Source organism: Peromyscus eremicus, chromosome 2 (assembly GCF_949786415.1).
Source record: "Peromyscus eremicus chromosome 2, PerEre_H2_v1, whole genome shotgun sequence".
Taxonomy (NCBI): domain Eukaryota; kingdom Metazoa; phylum Chordata; class Mammalia; order Rodentia; family Cricetidae; genus Peromyscus; species Peromyscus eremicus.
Genome location: NC_081417.1, coordinates 165,028,201 through 165,047,436, shown reverse-complemented (window position 1 = coordinate 165,047,436; position 19,236 = coordinate 165,028,201). Strand labels below are relative to the sequence as shown.

Sequence of the window (19,236 nt, the reverse complement as noted above, 5' to 3'; positions counted from 1 at the left end):
AGAAATATAGATTAGTAATTAGTCATCTATGATAATCAAACTTATAGTCATTTCAGTTAAGTTTTCTAGGTATACATAGATATATTTCAGATAGATAGGTAATCTTCAAACACTTCAAAGACCTACAGAATATGGCATTTAAAATGATTTAAAAACTTAGACTTTTTTGGACAATGAGATGTCTGCTCCTGATGGCACCAATCACTTCAAAGAAGATGACGGGCATCAAAGACACTCTATATATGGAGTTTGCTTTCCTTATGGCAAAAAAATAGCCATTTGGGCAAGAGACTGTTCTTGCCTGGACTGCTTGACAAAATGTTATATAAACTGGACAAGCAGAACCCATAGGAAGGTGACTACTGAACTTTGCAAGATGAAATGGTCCTTCGGGTTCCTGCTTTGCAGAAGAAGAATGACAGACATTCTACAGGACACAGAAAAACATGGCTGAGAGACTAGGCCTACAGGCTGAAGATGGATGCCCCAATGTTGCAGAGGAATTTTGGATGACTGTCCAGGTAGCCAGCTGTCTCTTTCAGTCTAGATTTTTGGAAGTTGCTTACAATGTTCTTCCTGTATACTTAGGTAATATTATATCCTCCTGGGGTCTTTGATGTAGTTGAAGACTAGATAGTTATAATTTTCCTTGATTATGATAAAAGATAAATTAGATATGAAACTTTAGACTCACAAATATAGGATAGATAGAATATTTTCTTTAATTTTTCCAAATACAAATAGACTAGATGTTGTAACTGTAATTATTGCTTGATAACTATTCTATTATATGTAATTTTACTATGTTAAAATTAAAACCTTCCTTTTTGTTTAGACAGAAAAAGGGAAATGCTGAGGGATAATGCTTTTGTGCACTGGTTTAATAAAATGCTGATTGGCCAGTAGCCAAGCAGACTAAAGGAATGCTGGGAAGAGGAAGAGCAGAGTCAGGAGATGCCAGTCAGCCATCCAGGGAGCAGCATGTAATGGCACACAGGTAAAGCCACAGAACATGTGGCAACATATAGATTAACAAAAATGGTCTGAATTTAAGTATAAGAGCTAGTCTGTAATAAGCCTGAGCTAATGGCCAAGCAGTTACAATTAATATAAGCCTCTGTGTGTTTATTTGGGTCTGAGCAGCTGCAGGTCCAGGAAGGACACAGGAAAAACTACACCACAAGGTGAGGCCTTGATCCAAGCAGGCCCTCACCTCCCCCTTCCCTTCTGTACTGAACAGTTCCCATCTCCCACACTGACTTCTTTCAAGAAGATCTTCCATTTAGTTCCTCAGTACCATTGTCCCCCTTCCCTCAGGTCTGAAGGGTACAACACCTATTCCACATGGTACCTACTGTTCAGGATCACTGGCTCCAGCCCATAGAAATTCAGGAAGATGGAAAGCAGTAGGGCAAGCAGGGGTGACAAGTTGAGCACAGACTTAGCGATTTCTCCCAGGTGTGTACAGTTCATCACAAGAAGATCCAGAGATAGCCTATTGGAGGAGCTGGTAGATCAACCTGTAGTAGAGTTACTTGGCTTACTTCATGGTAGCCTGGATGCAGCTCCCATGTGGCTCACAAGATACTCTGCAGGCTGAACTTGTGATGGGAGCCATCCCCTTACACAAGGAAATTATAGCACTCAGTAGCAACTCTGAGGGCAGAAGAGGCACGAACAGTAGAATGGTGAATTTGTGAAGTGAGGGTGAGTTTCCAATGCATTCTAGCCTTGGTGCCTCTTAGCCTCAGTAGCATCCAGATGCCATTGATTAGGATAACACAGAGAAGAACCCCAATCCTCTTCCACTAGGTGTGCAGCAAGTCCTTGACACCTCAAGAGTCTCTCTTGAGTCTAGGAATGAGGTGTCCTTGACAGGCTGTCATGCCAGGGATCCCTACCTGTGTTGCAGGAAGGGGAACTTAAGCTGGGTGAGGGGGAGCTCAACCTGGTTAGAAGCTGGTATCTTTGTGCTTAACCATGAGAATAAAACAGAATCCAAATAGCCAAAATTGAGGTTTCAAGGCAGAAGAGGTAAACCCTCCCCCAAGTGCAGCATATCTTCACACAGATCACCTTCCAGGGTCTAGAGAAGAGTGAAAAAATTATTTTTTTTTTAAAAGACAGGTCTCACTGTATATCCCTGGCTGGCCTGGAACTCCCTGACCTAAAACTCACTATGTAGACCAAGCTGACCTCAAAATCATATCTGCCTCTGCCTCCCAAGCATGGATTAAAGGCATGTGCCACCATGTCCAGTAGTACCAGGGCTAAGGAGATGGTTCAGTAAGAGTGCTTGTTCTACAAGCAAGGGGAACTGAATTCAAACTCCTAACACCCATGTAAAAAGTCAGACATTACTACACTGCCTGAAACCCCAGCCCGGGGATTGGGGGACAGGGATTGATATATTCTGAGAGCTCAAAGGCCAGACAGCCTAGCAAAGAGGACCACCTTTCAGTTCAATGAGAGATCCTGTCTTAAGGCAATAATCCAGAGAACCATAGAAGACATCCAATGTCTTACTCTGTCTTCTGCATGTGTGCCCATGGCTACATACTAGCACACTTACATGCATAACACACACACACACACACACACACACACACACACACTTTTTTTTTTTTTTAATTAGGAAAAGAACCCTTCCTCCATCACCTTCCCTCACTGAGATACATTCTGTAAAGCTTGGTAACTGTCACCTTCCCGCTGCCCCTCTTGGAGCACCTATTATATCTGAAGGGGTGTTGCAGACTCCACCACTGAACAAAGCAAAGCTAACCCTGGAGTACCAGGGGTACGTTCATACATGCCCAAGCTGGATGAAGGACAGTCTTGCAGTGAGTGGGTCTTGAGAAATGAACTGGGTCAGGGCTGCTGGAACTAGGAAGTGGTACTACTGAACACACCGTTCACAAGATGAAACAAAATAAAACCACAACACAACTCTGTAAATATTCTCTGGTACAGTCTAGGTGTCAAGCCTGCATGCAGCCCTAGGACAGACCACACTTCATCCCCACCACAACCTCCAGGATCAGTCATAGCCCTGAGGACCTGTTCTGAAAGCAACAGGAGGTTACCAGAGTTAGCAACGCGGAGAGGAGCTCCATGGAGTGACAGCAGCAGGGAGCCACGTGGGTATCGGCTCCTCAGCTTCTGAGGCTGGGAACAGCGATGCAGCACTACGCCTGAGTTCCAGCTGGTGCAGGCAGGCCACCAGGTGGCCAAGTAAGTGGGGCACACGCCCGCTGGGACACCCTCACAGCTAGCCAGGAAAAAGTTCATCTCGAAGAGGCACTTTTTCAAAACAGCCCAGTACTTGCCCAGGATCTCAGGGTCAGCGCAGTGCCGCTGCTGCAGCACCAAAAGCAGGAATCAGTTCTTGTGGTGGTGATCCTACACATCTCTCACCTCCACATAGTGTCACCCACACCCCACCTGTCACTGGGCCATGTAGGATCTGAAGATGTCTCACAGTCATCTCCAGGATGTCAGCTGTCTCTAGTTTTGTGTGCTGGGAGCTCTGGAGACAGGAACGCAGAATGGGTGGCAAGCCAGAAGTATCCTATACTCTGGATCTTAGGATCTGAGGGCCACAGTAAGCCCTGTGACCCTTCAAGTGCTTCATCCCAGTCCGGCTCACATCCTTCCCGTGCGCCTTCAGAATGATGGTCTGGAGCCGAACCAGACTCGGTGTCTGGAGGACTGTTAGGTGGAGCAGCGGCTGAGTCTGGTGTTTCGTTGTCCCTCTCTCAACCTTGCAGTTTTCAGATGCGTTGTCCGACTTGTCTGGGGTCCAGCTAGGGCTGGTCAGAGCTCCTGCGAGTGGTGAAGTGCTCGGCTTCCCTGAAATGTCCACTGGCAAAATGCACCCGGCGGTCTAGTGAGTGCAGAGTTGGTGCACTCCTACAAACTTGAACCTCCAGCCTGTGCATTGAGGGCTTTTAAAAAAGCAGTGGAGCTGTGGGGCCTGTGAATCCTACTTGGCTTCAGTTCCCACACTCCTCTCAGCCAATGGGAGGGCCAGCCTCCGGCCTGGCCTGTGGGCCCGCCCCCTCTTGCTGTTATGTGCAGCCACCTCCGCCCCCCCAAACACACCTCCCCATCCTCACCCTCTGCTGTCTGACCAGTGACAAAAGTGAACCAGACGCCGAAGTCCACTAGCACCAAAAGGAGCCCTCTGGTTAGGGGAGGGAAGTAGTGAGCCGGGTGGAGGCTTCTGGCTTATTTCCCTTTGGAGAGGAAGTACGGTGGATATGGGATGCAGTTCATAATCACCTCGTAGGAAATCCAGAAGGAAATTTCTCCAAAGGCTAAAAGACAAATTCTCAGGACTTGCGAAGCCTGGACCCATTGTGTCTCCTCGAGGTCCCACCCAAGGCTCGAACAGTTTCAAGTCTGCCCCTTGTCTGCTCAACTGAACACCATTTGCTCATGAGCCATGCAGTTTCCAACAAGGAGCCTGAAACACAGAGGCCTAGGAACAAACTTTGGTAGAAAGATGAAGCAACACCAGCCACTGAGACTAGTGGGGGGTCAGCTGGTCCGTGTTAGCTATCTGATACTGCAGGGCAAGTGGAAGGACAACTTCATGCAATGTAAGGATAAAGATGTCTGTCAGTGGTGACAAAACAGATGGGATGATGTCATGGAGTTAATGATATATTCTGGATCAGCCCACTGGTAACTAAGTCCAGCAAAGAACTAAAAAAAAAAAAAAAAAAAAAGAGGACCAGCTGGGTATAGTTGCATGTGCCTTTAATCCCAGCTCTCAGGAGACAGAGGCAAGCAGATTTCTGTGAGTCCAAGGCCAGCCTGGTCTACAGAGTGAGTTGTAGGACAGCCGGAGCTACATGGTGAGTGAGATACTGCCTCAAAACACACACACACAAAAAAAAAAAAAAATTTAAAAATTTAAAATCTTTGTTTTTTTTCAAAGGAGAACAAGAAAAACAGGGCCATTATTGTTTTCATGGTTGCTATTGTTTTTATTCTGAGTTACACTGCAGGGCATACAGATATTACAAAACTCGGGTTCCCAATCACAGCATAGCCTGGCAGCAGCCTGCATATATTCATTCAATGGTGGTGGCCTAAGACCACAGGGGGCTAGACACCCTACTTCTGTTTCAAATCTGTCTTAGCAAGCCACAGAAGTAAGTGACTAGTTTGTTGGGTTAGAGAAAATGCCACTTCTATTGGGTGGTTCCAAAGCCTTCAACAATTGGTTTTTCAGAGAGAAGGAAGCTTTCAAGAGGCCAGGTAGAGGGAATGGCACTCCCAGAGTATTCTAGAAAGGGAACACAGTGAAGAAGAGAAGGAAGGGAAGGGAAACTCTAGGGACTGCAGGACAGGGCCCTTGAGGAGCTTTTCTGGATAACAGAGTAAGCCAGCTGGTGCTGGGGGGAAAAAAGTTTTCATCCACCTAGTGTGTGAGGTTGATGACTGGAAGGTGGCCTCTAACCAATGCCTGTTCCAAAATCCTTGAAAAAGACCATACCTAGGTACCTTCCCAGAAGCTATCTCTCTTTCTCTGAGGCCAATCCTAAGTCTGGTCCTAGTTTATACCTAAAAGAATTCTTCTCAGCTCTAGGAAGCCCTTTTATCATCCCAGTGCTGAACTATACCTCGAAAGCCACTCTTGCTAGGACTGGAGATGGGTGGCAAACAGATGTCCAACATGCCGACACCCCCCCCACACACACACACCCATGCCTTGGGTTGACGGCAAAGCTGGGCTGTCACATTCTCAGTTGTGGGCTTATGCTGAGCCTTAGGAAGGAGTCTATCTGGAATCCCCCTGACCTCTGCCTCCTGCAGAGACCAGACAAGCGGGGGGACATAGAAGAAAGAGGCCTCAGGAACCCCATCCCCTCTCTGGTTGCCAAACTGATGGTTAAAATTTACTTGTGAAATGGGTTGTCTTTGTTCATATAGTCATTAGAAAGAAAAATAAGATCCTATTCCTTTAAAAATGTTTGATATTGGGCTGGGGAGATGACTATGTAGAAAATGATTGAAGAAGACACTCAACATTAATCTCTGACCTCCACATGTACAAGCACATATATTCATACATACATGCAAAATAAATACATGAACAATATTTATATATCCGATTCCTTCTTCTAGACTCCAAGGGTACCTGTACTCACATATGTGTAGCAGGAATCTTAACTGGTCTTATTAATAAAGAACAAACCCAGGGCCAGGTATTGGGGTGAATGCTGGAAGATCACAGAAGCAGAACAAGCCACAGCTTCCTCACCTCATCAATTCCTCAGCTGATCCTGTTTCTTCAGTCTGGATGGCTCTCAGCTGAACTGTGCTGCTCAAAAGCCTAAAAGCTTAACCAACTCTAGTTCCTGGTCCTCACACCTTATATACCTTTCTGCCTCCTGCCATCACTTCCTGGGATTAAAGGCTCACTTCCTGGGATTAAAGGTGTGAGTCACCATGCCTGGCTGTTTCCAGTATGGCTTTAAACTTACAGAGATCCAGATGGATCTCTGCCTCCAGAAGGCTGGGATTAAAGGCATGTGCTACCACTGCCTAACCTCTGTTTAATATTATGGCTGTTCTGTTCTCTGACCCCAGATAAGTTTATTAGGGTGCACAATATTTTGGGGAACACAATATCACCACACATATGCACATACAAACCCCTACCCCATATTCACATAATTAAAAATAAACCTTAAAAAAATCTGAAGACTAAGTATATAACTCAGTTGTTCAAGTACTTACTTAGCATGCATGAAGTTCTGGGTTCCATCCCCAACACTGCAGAAATCGGCACAGATAATGCATGACTGTAATCTCAGAATTTGGGCAGGAAAGACAGGAGGATCAGTTTAAGGCCAGTTTCATAGTGAGTTTGAAGCCAGCATGGACTGCACAGCAAGACCATCTCAAAAACAAACCCATCTGACTCAATCAATGCCTCTTTATGTAAGCAATAAGGTCTTAATAAACCGTTCTAGGATAGAAATACTTCCTACTAGCCGGGTGGTGGTGGTGGCTGTGGCACATGCCTTTAATCCCAGCACTCAGGAGGCAGATCTCTGTGAGTTTGAGGCAGCCTGGTCTACAAAGCAAGTTCCAGGACAGCCAGGGCAACAAAGAGAAACTGTGTCTGAAAACAACAAAAACAACAAAATGCTTCCCATAACCCCCACCTCCTGCCCAATAACTATTGTCCTAAACTAATAACTGTCTTTGGGCAGTTCTGATTGCCATTACTTTGTGCAACTTCTGAATTAATTATTGTGACTTTTTCCAAGATAACTAATTTCCAAGTTAATAAATGAAAAATAAGTTTCCTATTATTAGTTCCTGTTATGACTTCTACATGCCTTGTAAAGGACCTGAAATGCTGAATATTTAGAGAGTTTCAGGCCTCGTTGTGGCCTTGACCCCTGAGAGCCAGTCTCTTTCCTTCCCAGTTAGTTTCTTTTCATTCAGTTTTGTTTTTCCCACTCATTGAATGTATGCCTTGGGAAAAAGAAACTGAAACAGAAGGCAGCTCTGACTTCTGCAGACTCCGCCTCTTGACACCCACAGCTCACACACTTAAAAGAGCTGACCCAGCCTCTGGCTGTGAGAGAGAGCAGCTAGAAGCTGAGACAAGCAAACTCCTCAGTTCCTGCAGGGGACCTAGTGCTAAAGCCTACAGCCATGGTAAGTCCAATTTGGGGCAGAGGCAGATGGATTCCATTCTAGCTGACTTTCCTCCATTCCTTGATAGGGTCTTCCAGATGCAGAATAGTCACAGTGTGGAAACAAAATACAGCTGCTCAAAGATCACTACTAGGGAGGAACTAGGTTCCTTGTTTGCTCAGCTACCAGTCCTAGATCCCTTAGGGCTGGACCCAGAAGGATATCTTGGTGGGTGAACTGAAACAACATGATGGTTGTAGGAGGCTGGCCCTCTAGAACTGACTCCTCTGTATCATCCCCATACCTGGATGGTCTCCTCTGATGGAGGAGAGGGTGGGGGTGGGGTATGGGAACTGGTCCTATGACCAGTGCTTTGGATGGAGTAACTCCCAGTAACGGTGCCAGAGAGTCTCTAAACTAACAGTTCTCACCTGTGGATCGAGACCCCAATTGGGGTCAACAGCCCTTTCACAGGAATTGCATATCAGAGATCCTGCATAACAGACATTCATACTACGACTCATAACAGTAGCAAAATTAGTTATGAAGCAGCAATGAAAATAATTTTGTGGTTGGGGGTCACCACACCATGAGAACTGTATTAAAGGGTCACAGCATTAGAAAGGTTGAGAACCAATGCTAAACCCATGTGATGCCTGCAGACCCGGGACCTGAAGGTGAAGATGCTGGGAGGTGAAGAGTTCCTGGTGTCCCTGACTAACTCCATGACGGTGTCAGAACTGAAGAGGCAGATTGCCCAGAAGACTGGTGTGCCAGCTTTCCAGCACCGCCTGGTCCACCCAAGTGGTGAGATGCTACAAGAGGGCGTTACCCTCATCAGCCAGGGCCTGTGCCCTGGCAGCACAGTCATGCTGATGGTACAGAATTGCAACAACCCTCTGAACATCCTGGTGAGGAATGAGAGGGGCCGCAGCAGTATCTATGAAGTCCGGCTCACACAGACGGTGGCAGAGCTTAAGAGGCAGGTGTCCCAGCAGGAGCAAGTACAGGAAGACCAATTTTGGCTGAGCTTTGAGGGAAGGCACATGGAAGACAAACAGCCACTGGGGGAGTATAGCCTAACGCCCCAGTGCACAGTGTTCATGAATTTGCACCTGCGGGGGGGTGGGAGGGGTGGGGGTGGATATGCTATGCCTAAGGCCTCTATCCAGAGCCAATGTTGGTAATAAAAGGGTGATCCAATGAAAAGTTCTGCCTCCTGTCTGCTTGTCAGAAATGTCCATCTGTTGCCTTCTCTTCTACATCTCTACTGAGGCCGGGTGAAAGAACCCACCCAGGTCCATCTATTGTGACAAGGCCTTGGGTTGCCAAGTTAAGGGACAGGATTTCACAGAGCCTAGTGAGAGAATTCCCCTTTGAAATCCTTTGGTAACTCACTTCTAGAGAAAGACATTTTTTTTTTTTTTCTGGGAGCCAGTTCTGAGCCTCAGCCAGCCCCTCAACAACTGGTCCCCATCTCTATATCTGACTCAGGGACAGGTCAAGGTAGGTCCTACCAGTAACAGGATGAGGCTCCTAATGGGACCAGTTGCTTACCAGATCCTTTGGAAATAGTGAAGGAATGTTCTTGGACCTGCCTGGGTGGGCTGTGGAGGGTGGTGTATTCTTCTGTGGGTGTTCCTAGTCTCACCTACACTAGTCCTCAGAAGGGCAGGACAGGGCCTCTCTACTCACATCAGTCAGTTGCTGTTTAGGACATGGTGGTTAGCAAATACAACTCATCAGAGCTATAAAGAGGCCATTATTGGCAGGTAAGGGGGCACCTGGAATTGGGGGCTCACCTGTCCACAAAGGAAATCATATCGCAGATAGGAGGCACCCAATTTGGAAAAGCTTCATCCCCTTCCTGCCTGATATTTCTTTCTCTTATCTTTTCCTCCTGTATGTACTTACTAAGGCTTTGAGGCAGCCTAAGGCACAAGCAAGTCAGGACAAGTATCTCAATGGCCCTGAGGGCCTTACACTTCAACCTCTAGACCTTTAAAGAGAATTTGAGTGGAGATTCCAGAAGCCCCCATTTCTGGTTGGTGTGCTTGTGCATATCTGGGTAGGTGACCCTAGATCTAGCAATGCTGGTGTCCACTGTGTAGATGTGACCTCAAACCTTCACGGACCACCCCCCTCCCTGAAGCCTGCCAGGGTCCTGGTGGTAGAGTCTTTCTCAAGAGGAAGAGCTTCTGCCACCCACACTTTACTCTAGCTTCTGGTTCAAAAGCACAGCAACCCTGGTCTTGTGAAAATAAAGCAGTCTTTTCTTTTTTCCTTCAACCTTCTGCAGATCCAGCGTTCCCTGAGCCTCAGTTTATACCCTGTACCTAGCCAGGCCAAGTTGGAGAAGCGCTAGTCCACAGAAGGGGAGGGGAAGGAAGCGGGGTCATGGTAGGTTCCGCAGCAAGACAAGAGAAGGTAGCCATAGGTCGACAAGGGGCATCCCATTGCCCTACCCAGCCAGAGGGCAGGTAGGCGGGTCTGAGCGCAATTCAGACCAGTCACTGCGGGAAGGCCACCGGCAGGGGGCGTAGCGCTACTGGACCGCCTTAGAGCCTACCGTGGGCCCCGTACTGGTGCGGGAGCTCTGTGAGCAATCCCGCTGTGGGGCCGACTCAAGGGGAACCGGAGGTCCAGCTCCGGTAGTCTTTCCTACCAGAGAGCCCTGCCGCTCCCGGCGCCCCGGCACGTCGCTCCTAGATTATATATTAACCTGATTTCAGCTGCATTTCCTGGTGGGTGGGCAGTTTGGGCGGACGGGGGAGGGGCGCCTGGCGCCCCACCTTCCCCTCCCCCAAGGCGGCCCGCCACCCACCCGGCCGGGGCCCCCGCCTTAGCTCGGCGCCGCAGTCTCCGGGCTTTGTTCCCTGCCCGCGCGGGTCGTAGGGAGAGGAGGCGGGCAGAGCTCCTAGGGGGAGGGGCGGCGTTGCTCAGTTCCCGCCCCTGGCCCGCCCCCACGCTGTCCGCCCTCCCACCTCCTCCGCTGCGGTCCAGTTCTGTCCTGCCCCCTGAACGGTCCATCCCGCGCGCTCTCCCGGCCGCCTTCCGCCGTCCTAGGCTGCGCCATGGCCAGCCTGCGGCTGTGTTGCCCGGCCCCGCTGCTACTACTGCTGCTGCTCTTGGTGGTGGCCGAGCGCACCCTGCCCGGCGCCAGCGGGACGTGCCCGGAGCGCGCCCTGGAGCGGCGCGAGGAGGAGGCGAATGTGGTGCTCACCGGCACGGTGGAGGAGATCCTCAACGTGGACCCGGTGCAGCACACGTACTCGTGCAAGGTGGGCCCCGGCAAGACCCCACGAGACCCCAGCCCTCTGGAATTCCAGCCGGGGGCCCTTTCCCCGTGGTTCCCAGCCCGGAGGCCCTCCCTTCGCGTGCCGGCCGCCCTGCTGGGACCCCGGCCCCAAGCCGTGGGAACGAGACCGGAACGCTTCTGTAGCCCCAGCTCGAGCTCCCTTGGCGACCGCCAAGCTTGCGGGTGGGGAACCAGGTCCCGGAAAACTCTGCAGCTCAGGGCGAAAGTTACTGCGGGGCCGCTGTGGTTCTTCTCACGGTGCCCAGGCCCCAGTTGCAGTAGTGGCTGCCTCCCCCCTCCCCCCTTGTCCAAAGCCTCTCTCGTTGGAAACAAGTGTACACCCTCGCCAAAGGAAAGGAATAGAGTTTGGGGAGGTGTGAGGTGGGGATGGACTCGGACTGTGATGAGGCCTCTACCAGGGCGAGAAGGGGTGGTCCGCAGAAAGGAATGGGTGCGTAGTCTAATCCACAAGTCCGAGGAACCTGCGTAAGGTGCTGCAATGACTGGGTTTCGGTGGAGCAAGAGCAGAGGGATGGGCCATGGTTGAGTCTCCCGTGCACAAGGAGCAGGGGCAGGTGCTCCGTTCTGGAAGAACTGGGTTTCTCTTACAATACAGTAGAAGAGTCAGCTTTGCTTCAACTAAAGCTGGATTTGAGAGCACCTTGGAATAGGTATAGTGGGTACCCTCAGAACCTTTGCTGGTTCTCCTAGCCCCTTAAATCACTTAACTAGAAATAGGATCGTTCTTGCTCTTTGGGGATGGGAAGGACGGTGACTTCTTTCAGAGTAGCGTGTCTTCATGGGTTCCCCCGGCTGGGCCCCCTCCTCTCACTGCCAGGGCACTTTGCCAAGTCCCTGCAGGATTTTCCCGACTTCCTCCCCGCTGCTCCTGGGTGTGGCTGGGGTGGGGGAGGTGTGAAAACTGTGAGTTCCCCCACCCCGTTTGGAATATCTCCCTCAATAGTTTACTGCGGGGGGGGGGGGGGGGTGGGGGGGAGTGGGGGGGGTGGGAGTGGAGGTGGGGGGGGAGGAGGAGGCAGGTAAATGAGGTTCTTCAAGTCCTGTAGGTGCTGCAGTTCTGAGGTGCCTAACAGGAGCTAGGCAGGTGGACAAACTGCCCATTGTCTTTTTGCTCCCTCCATTCCAAGAGCCTAAACCCCCAGAGCACCTGAAGAAGGGGTGCTAGAACTCCTTTCCAAAAAGTGTCTGGGCTCCTGGACTTGTCCTGTGGGTGCTGCAGGCTACATCCTTCAGCCATGTCTGTCAGAGGGGTGCCCTCAGGGCCCCAAAGGAGAAGGTGGAGGGTGGGGCCGACTTGCATTGCCCAAACTTGACTTTGTGGTTCAGAGCTGACTTGGCTGTACAGACTCAGGCAGACTGGGGAGCAAAGAAGTGGGTCTTTACTTCCTGGGGGAGGTATCAGCCCACACACAGGGTTGTGAAGATCCCAGCTGGGATCTTAAGTCCCTTCATCTGAAGTGTCTGGTCCTGAGTGGTAGTGAGCTAGAGGGTCTAGAATGTTGGCACTGCATGCCAGATAAGCCCTGACTGAGATGGACCCTTGTAGTTGGACTTGGGCTGGTTAGACCTAGGGTGGGAGTATGGTTAGGTGGTATGCCTTCTTATGTGTCATCCCCCATCCAGTAGGTGTCTACTTCCCTGCAGCATTTGCTGAGAGGCTGAGTCACAGAACTTTGAACATCTCTGCCCAAGGCTGGAGTCCACTGTGGACACTGGCTTGAGCAAGTGAGAACAGAGGAGGGGAAAGGGCCCAGGTGTCCAGTCTGGCACCCTATCCCTGTAGGACCAATACACTTTTACCTTCATGTCCACTCAGGTTCGAGTGTGGCGGTACTTGAAAGGCAAAGATGTGGTGGCCCAGGAGAGTTTGTTGGATGGTGGCAACAAGGTGGTGATTGGTGGCTTCGGAGACCCCCTTATCTGTGACAACCAGGTGTCCACTGGAGACACTAGAATCTTTTTTGTGAACCCAGCACCACCCTACCTGTGGCCAGCCCACAAGAATGAACTGATGCTCAACTCCAGCCTTATGCGGATCACTTTGCGGAACCTGGAAGAGGTGGAGTTCTGTGTAGAAGGTGCGTGCATGGTGAGGGTATTCCTTTGAGGGCCAGTGCCTTGCTGATAGTAACAGAAATTTTATGGGATTTGAGGGAGGGGGCAGGCTACAGAGGAGAGCTTGCCATGGGGCAGGAGAGTAACCATCCTGCTACCTACCTGTGATGCAACATTATTGCTCCTGGCTACATCTCTAGCTACACAGATTAGACACTCTCACCTCTTATATTAGCTGTCTTTGGTCTTGGAGCCATAAATAAGCTGCTGCCCTGGCTAGAGACAGGTATCTCTGTTCTCTCTCCCTTTCCCTCAGCACTCACATTCCCCTTTGAAAGGAACTTTGCTATGGAACAGGCTGGGACCCACCTGTCTTATCCTTACAGAAGTCCAAACATCTGTCTTGATCCATACATTTGAGTACACACCTGTGGCTAGGCACAGGGGTTTGGACAGTGGGGGACTGGCCTGTGTGTTCCAGAGGCCCACAGTTTGTAGAAGAACAGCTCTGTGGGATTGGGCTGCCATCCTCTAGAAGGTAACCATTCAGGTCTTCCCTCTTTCCTCCTCAGGACAGCCCCATTTGGTGACTGAGACTTTTGAGGGGAAATGTGGTAAAGAATGCTTTTTTCTCTCGCTGCTGCTACTAACTACATCCTGTCTGTTCCCTCATGGCTGGCTGGAAAGGGATGTAGGGCTGGGGACAGAAACTTCCCTCTCAGAGCAGTGACAAGGGTTATGACTTCTAGTCCTCTGATGTGATGTGTTTGCCAGCCCTGAAGACTTATCTCCTGTCTTTCTGCTTTGATGCTAGCTGGGCTCTTGAGGGGTGTCTCTAGAACCCTGTCTCCATGCTGACCTTGAGTGTAGGAGGGTCAGGTCCAGAATGTAAACTCTGTGGCCTCTCAGCCGGATATGGTCAGCTCCTGGGTTCTTGCCATGGGGAACCTATCTGGACAAGAACCAGAGATTCTAGCACTGCTATGGAAGTTTGTGCTTTGGGAAATTGGGGGGCAGGAAAGGCAGGGGAGGACGTATATGTGAGGCCAAAGATAGATAGATATGTCAACTTGGGGTTGAGTAGGGGGCTGAGAAGGATCAAGATCAAGAGGGTGAATCATTAATAGCTGGGTGGATCTAGTAGTCTGAGGGTCCATGACTCAGTAACTGAGGACTTCTGAGATCAGAGGTCATGGTAGGGAGTGACAGAACAAGATTTAACATCTGACCAAAGCCAGCTAGGCCCACACTACACTCTGGCTTTGGTCCGGTAGAGCCCAATTTGGAGCAGTACAGCTAGGAAGAAGAATCATGGAAAGAAGGCCTCCCTTCCTGTGCACTTGTATATGGCTGACCCTTAGGGATACTTAGTTCTGAAGACTCAAAGACCAGCATTTTACCAGAGGAGAGTCCAGGATTAGCTCGCTCGTGCTCGCTCTCTCTCTCTCTCTCTCTCTCTCTCTCTCTCTCTCTCTCTCTCTGTCTGTATTGAGGGGGGCAGATAAGGAACTAAAGACTCATAGATAGAGCCAAGGAGGCTGAAGAGATGTTTTAAGGTATGTAGAAGGTAGGGTGGGGCAGAACAAGGAGCCAGGGCGCCACTGTAAGAAGCTTGAAGAAATGATGTCTTGGATCTGTTTTGGAAGCAGACCAGAGTACAGTGGGTAAATTGGGTTCTAAGGCAAGGTCAGAACACCCAAGGAGCCATTAGGGCTTAGGATCTAGGATGGAAATGAAATATCTTCTTGCCCACCCCTCCAAAGCTGGGTCTATTTCCTGACCATGAGGCTTTTGAGCCTCATCCTAGGTCCTCACACTTGTAAACAAGCCCATCCCTCTAATCTGATTTCCCAATCTGACTCCAGGTCCCCTACACCTGTACCACACCACACTGGGAACTGGGTGAAATCTGGGCTACTTCTGACCTCTTGTTCACTCTTGGAACACCCCTAGCCAGCCAGCACCTCCCCCACCCCCCAGAAAGGCTCCTCTGGTCCTCTTCCTGGGAAGCCACATTCCTGGCATAACTGGGGCAGGTATGTGCCCCTCCCTTTGCATCACCTTTGGGCAAGAGTGGCTGCTGCTCCTTCTGGAAAGGGACCTCTCACTCTGACAAAGCTTTGTCAAGGAAGTGGAGAATCCTCTTCACTGCCAATTAAGGGTGCAGAGCATAGGCCCACCACTGTCCTCACCCTGTCTCTAGAGAAGATTGGATTGGCACCTCCCTGAAGCCCCCAGGAGAGACACAGCCTGGCTGGGGATCTGCACTTCCCTACTAAAAATCAGGAGCAGAGAAAGGAAGTGTCTGTTCAGCCAGCACCTGGCACAAGGAAGGACAGGGCAGGGGGCCCAGGTTGAGTGAGCCTGGCACCTGACCAGCCTGGCCCTTCTCAATTCTGAAGCTGGGGTCTTGGTGACTCCCTTGTTCTGGGCTGGCCAGATTGGTTCTGCCCTTTGTCTCTGGTAGGTCAGCTATCCAGAGCTTTCAGGAAGATAGAGTAGAAGAGCTCTAGGTCCCAAGGTGGTGGATAGGAGCAGCCTGACCCACTAAGGCTGGCGTCTGGTACTGGGGTTGTCTAGGATATTGTGACGGTTCCTAGACGGTTGGGAGGACTGCCTTCCAGGCTAGGCTTAGACTCCTGTTGCCATTTTCTTTCCCCTCACCTCCCCCACATTCCTTCTGCTGAGGGGGGAGGTGGCTCTCCCTTTGGACGTCAGGTTCTCTACCACTCTACAACCCCACCCACAGTCCTATGAGGGCTCCTCCCCCAGGCATGTCCAGGCTGGAGGCTGCTAGAGCTGGAGGCTACTGGCTGTCCCCACTGCTTTTTGCCCAGAGAGAAGGGCCTGCCCAGGTAAGGAAGGGCCTCCTCTTTTCCATGTCAGGGAGTTCTAGTAAGAAGTTGGCTGCAGGAATGGACTTGTCTCATCTTTGGGCTCACTGAGGCAGCCTTGGGGGGTGGGCTTTGCTTGCTGGAATCAATGAATGCTTCTAGGTGGGTGACAGGCAGGATACTATTAGTTCTGTGGAGATGGACTGCCATTGGGCAGGCAGTAGGCAAGATGGAGCTAGTGGGAGTAACTTTTGGCTTTTTCTAGACCCATCCTGCTCTCCCATCCCTACCCAGAGAAGATGCCCCCCATCACCCCTGTCAATTAGAAATGGGGAGGGATGTTTTGAAACCACTTCTGTTACTTGGATCTTTCTGGACAAAGCAAATTCTGTTTCCACTCGCTTGAGCCGTCATAGCAATCCTGTGGACATGGGATCCCCACTGCAGACCAGACAAACTGGGACCCCTAGACACTGACCCAGGTCTAAGGCCACTCTCAACCCAGATCAGGTCTGTAGTTACTCGTTAGTTCCTACAAGCTACAGTAGGATAGTATAGGGTGGAGTTACTCAGAGAGTAGGTCAAGGACATACCCAGGACCACAGGTTCAGGAAGGTCCTGTATCACTGATTGATAAGGACCCTCTATTGTTTCCTAGGCCTGGTTGCTATGCACAAGAGGCAGAAGTCACAAAAGGGTAGAAAACAGCTAACTTTTTTCTCCTCTTGTGATTCTCAGGTCAGCTGTTTACCTCAGAGTGGAGATAGAGCACTAAACCATTGATGCCCTGGTGGGTTGGACTAGGGGCTACCACAACAGTTGTCATAGTAATCCTGCTCATTTGGGGCAGTTACCAGCTAGAAGAGGGCTCTATGCCCCCTATACCTCCTGGGGTTCAGGAGTAGGCCATGTGTGACCCATGTTGGAAGCTGGGAGAGCTGATAAGGTCAGTGGTGGAGGACTGGGGATCAAGAGATTTCACCCCTCCCACCCTCAGCACAGATCCTGAGAATTTCCTCTGAGGAAGGCCCCCTGCAGGGACAATTTACCAGGGAATAGAGATGGCCCCTCCCTGGCCTGGAGGCAGGGAAGATAGGAAGGCTCTGTCTTCACAGACTGGGCTGTTTCCAGCTGTGTGAACTTTATATAGATATGTATGCCTAGGCCTGCAATTGGGGGGAGGCGTAGTTGTCACTATCTTGGTTTTTCTGGGTTTATGTCTAAGTGGTCAGGTCCTGGTTGTTGACCTCACGTGTATGTGAATCTCAGCATCTGTTTGCTATTGGTTCTGTTGGGTCCAGTTGTGCTGGAGGGCCAGGGGCACCTTTTGTGAGCTCTGCCTCTAGGAGTGACTGAGATGTATTGAAAACATTTAAAATGAGGGATGTGTTTGGTGAGCTGCTGTGAGGACAGGAGACCAGGGAATTTAGTCACTGACCTTTACAAGCCTGTCAGACCCTGAAGCTGACGCAACCCCCTTCCTCCCCTTCCTCCCTTCTGCCCTCTATCTGTTGCTAGCCCGAGGTAAGTTGGTAAGTTTGAGAGTGTCCTTGACCACCCCATCCTAGATCCCAGAAAAGGTAGGCTAGCATTATGCCAGTGCAGACCCCTGTACCCACAAGTGAGGTTCCAGCACATATGGAAGAACAGAGCACAAACACCGTATTGGTAGAACGGTTGAGATACCTGTCTCCTATTCTGGAAAGGAAGCCATCAGGTATAATAAGTGGCTTGTGGTGTCTTCCATCACTAAATCCATCAGTTCCTTCTTGCACATGTCCAATCACCATTCTACAACCATTCCCTGCAGGGGTCATGGGGCATCTGCTGTTGCTGGTACCCTCAACAGAGTCCTGCTGGTAGTTTTAGTGGCTTTCCAAGGAGCAGTGAGTTGAGATAAAGGTGAAGGAAAGGAATAGTGGGTGGTTGCTGCTACCTGGGAAAGAGTAGATAAGATGCTGTGAGTGTGAGGAAAGGAGAGTACTACTCTCCAACAGCCTGTCCCCTGGCTGAGAGAGCAAGCTAATCCCTTTTTGGACTTCCTACCTATCTGCTGATCCCAAGTAGGAATCTGCTGATTCTTCAATAGGAAAGTTCTTCCTTGCTTGCCCCAGCCTCCTTCCTCTCTGGATCTGTCTCTGCTCCTCCTTCTTGCACCTCTAGTCCTCTGTCCCCCCTACTGCCTTTCCTTCTCATCCTAATAACTGGCTGCCCACCACCTCCATGAAGCCCTCTGGAACCATTGGGCCATAGGACCCCTGCTGTGTTTACCCCTCTCCTGTATCTGATATCTCTAACCTAACTCAGCACAGCTGGAGTAGTAAGCAGGGATACCAAGGTCTCCTGACTCACCAAGCACTCACTGATCACATGTGGGTGTCACCTAGCTCCTTCCTTTTCCTCCTGGAGATAAGAAGGGACTTGCAAAGCTGGGTTTGGGTAAACCTAAGGAACAAGAGGGATAGCATGAATGTCCCTACCTTCACTGCCTTTTCATCAATCAGTACCCGCTCAGCTGGCTGCTCTTGATCATTCTGGAAAATGCCCAGGTCCATGTTGGAGTTCCCCAAATCTGAAAGGTTGAGGATCTGCATTAAAGACTCTGACCCTGTGACAGCTGTGGCCCCACTCATCACTTGGTCAATGTGCAGATTTCACTTCACCCATCTGACCTTCATTTGAAACTGCCATGATGTCTTCCGGAAGCCAGACAGACACACTTAACTTCTTAGAGAGGTATAAACGAGTTGATAAGTTTGTCAGAACAGCCCCAGGTTGAGGCGCCTACCCAGGCAAGGAATGGAGAAGGGGCAGTCTGGCAGCATATTGGCTACCCTAAAAGACCTCCCTATTGTATCCCAAACTAATCCAACCACTCTGCAGAGCAGGATAACTGTGCAGGTGGGTGGGTGGGTGGGTACAGATCTGACCTAGGCCTGGAGGCCCCCTCATGCTGGCAATTGACCAGGGCTGAGTGCCTCTGTCCTGCTACGAAGTGCCTATTGTCCTGTGAGGTGAGGAGGGAAGAGAGAAAAAGCAATGTACAGTTTGAGGCCAGACACCGGAGGTGTAGGATGGTACTGCCCTGCCCCCACCACGGCAGCCAGAACTGAGTCCATCTGGTACCTCTATTAACCTGAGCGATGCATGCCTAGAAATCCCCACCACCAAAGAGAGCAGGTGAGCCTCACCCTGGCCTGACCAGAGGTCAGAGGGTGGGGCATGTCTACTTGCTGGGTGAGACCTATGCATTGGGAAATGAGTGTGTGCTGAGTGTCCAGATAGGCAGCTTTTTCCATGGACTCCTCTCAGTCATCGAACCCCTAACTCTTTACCTTCTTTTCTAAGGGAGATGAAGGCTATCTA

At 50.3% G+C, this 19,236-nt stretch overlaps 2 protein-coding genes across 3 annotated transcripts in view; both read left to right on the top strand.

Annotated features, from left to right (window-relative positions):
- The first annotated feature begins 7,582 nt into the window (after positions 1-7,582).
- Isg15 (ISG15 ubiquitin like modifier) lies at positions 7,583-8,946 on the top strand. The gene is made up of 3 exons (XM_059255936.1): positions 7,583-7,683; positions 8,325-8,787; positions 8,897-8,946. Exons 1-3 carry the CDS (start codon positions 7,681-7,683, stop codon positions 8,944-8,946), a joined length of 516 nt encoding a protein of 171 aa, XP_059111919.1. The 5' UTR covers positions 7,583-7,680.
- A 1,744-nt stretch (positions 8,947-10,690) lies between these two features.
- The window catches only part of Agrn (agrin), a 32,096-nt gene continuing 23,550 nt past the window's right edge, over positions 10,691-19,236 (top strand). For both annotated transcript variants that reach the window (XM_059255591.1, XM_059255589.1), the window contains exons 1-2: positions 10,691-10,943; positions 12,798-13,059. In XM_059255591.1, coding sequence (XP_059111574.1) covers positions 10,737-10,943; positions 12,798-13,059 — 469 coding nt within the window. In that variant the 5' untranslated portion in view covers positions 10,691-10,736. The remainder of the gene's footprint in view (positions 10,944-12,797; positions 13,060-19,236) is intronic.

What these genes read in the sequence shown, in the direction of transcription:
- Isg15 (XM_059255936.1), top strand. An exon ending in GAATTTGCACCTGCGGGGGG is followed by an intron (nt 8,788 to 8,896) that starts GTGGGAGGGGTG and finishes TCTGCTTGTCAG; the next exon opens with AAATGTCCATCTGTTGCCTT.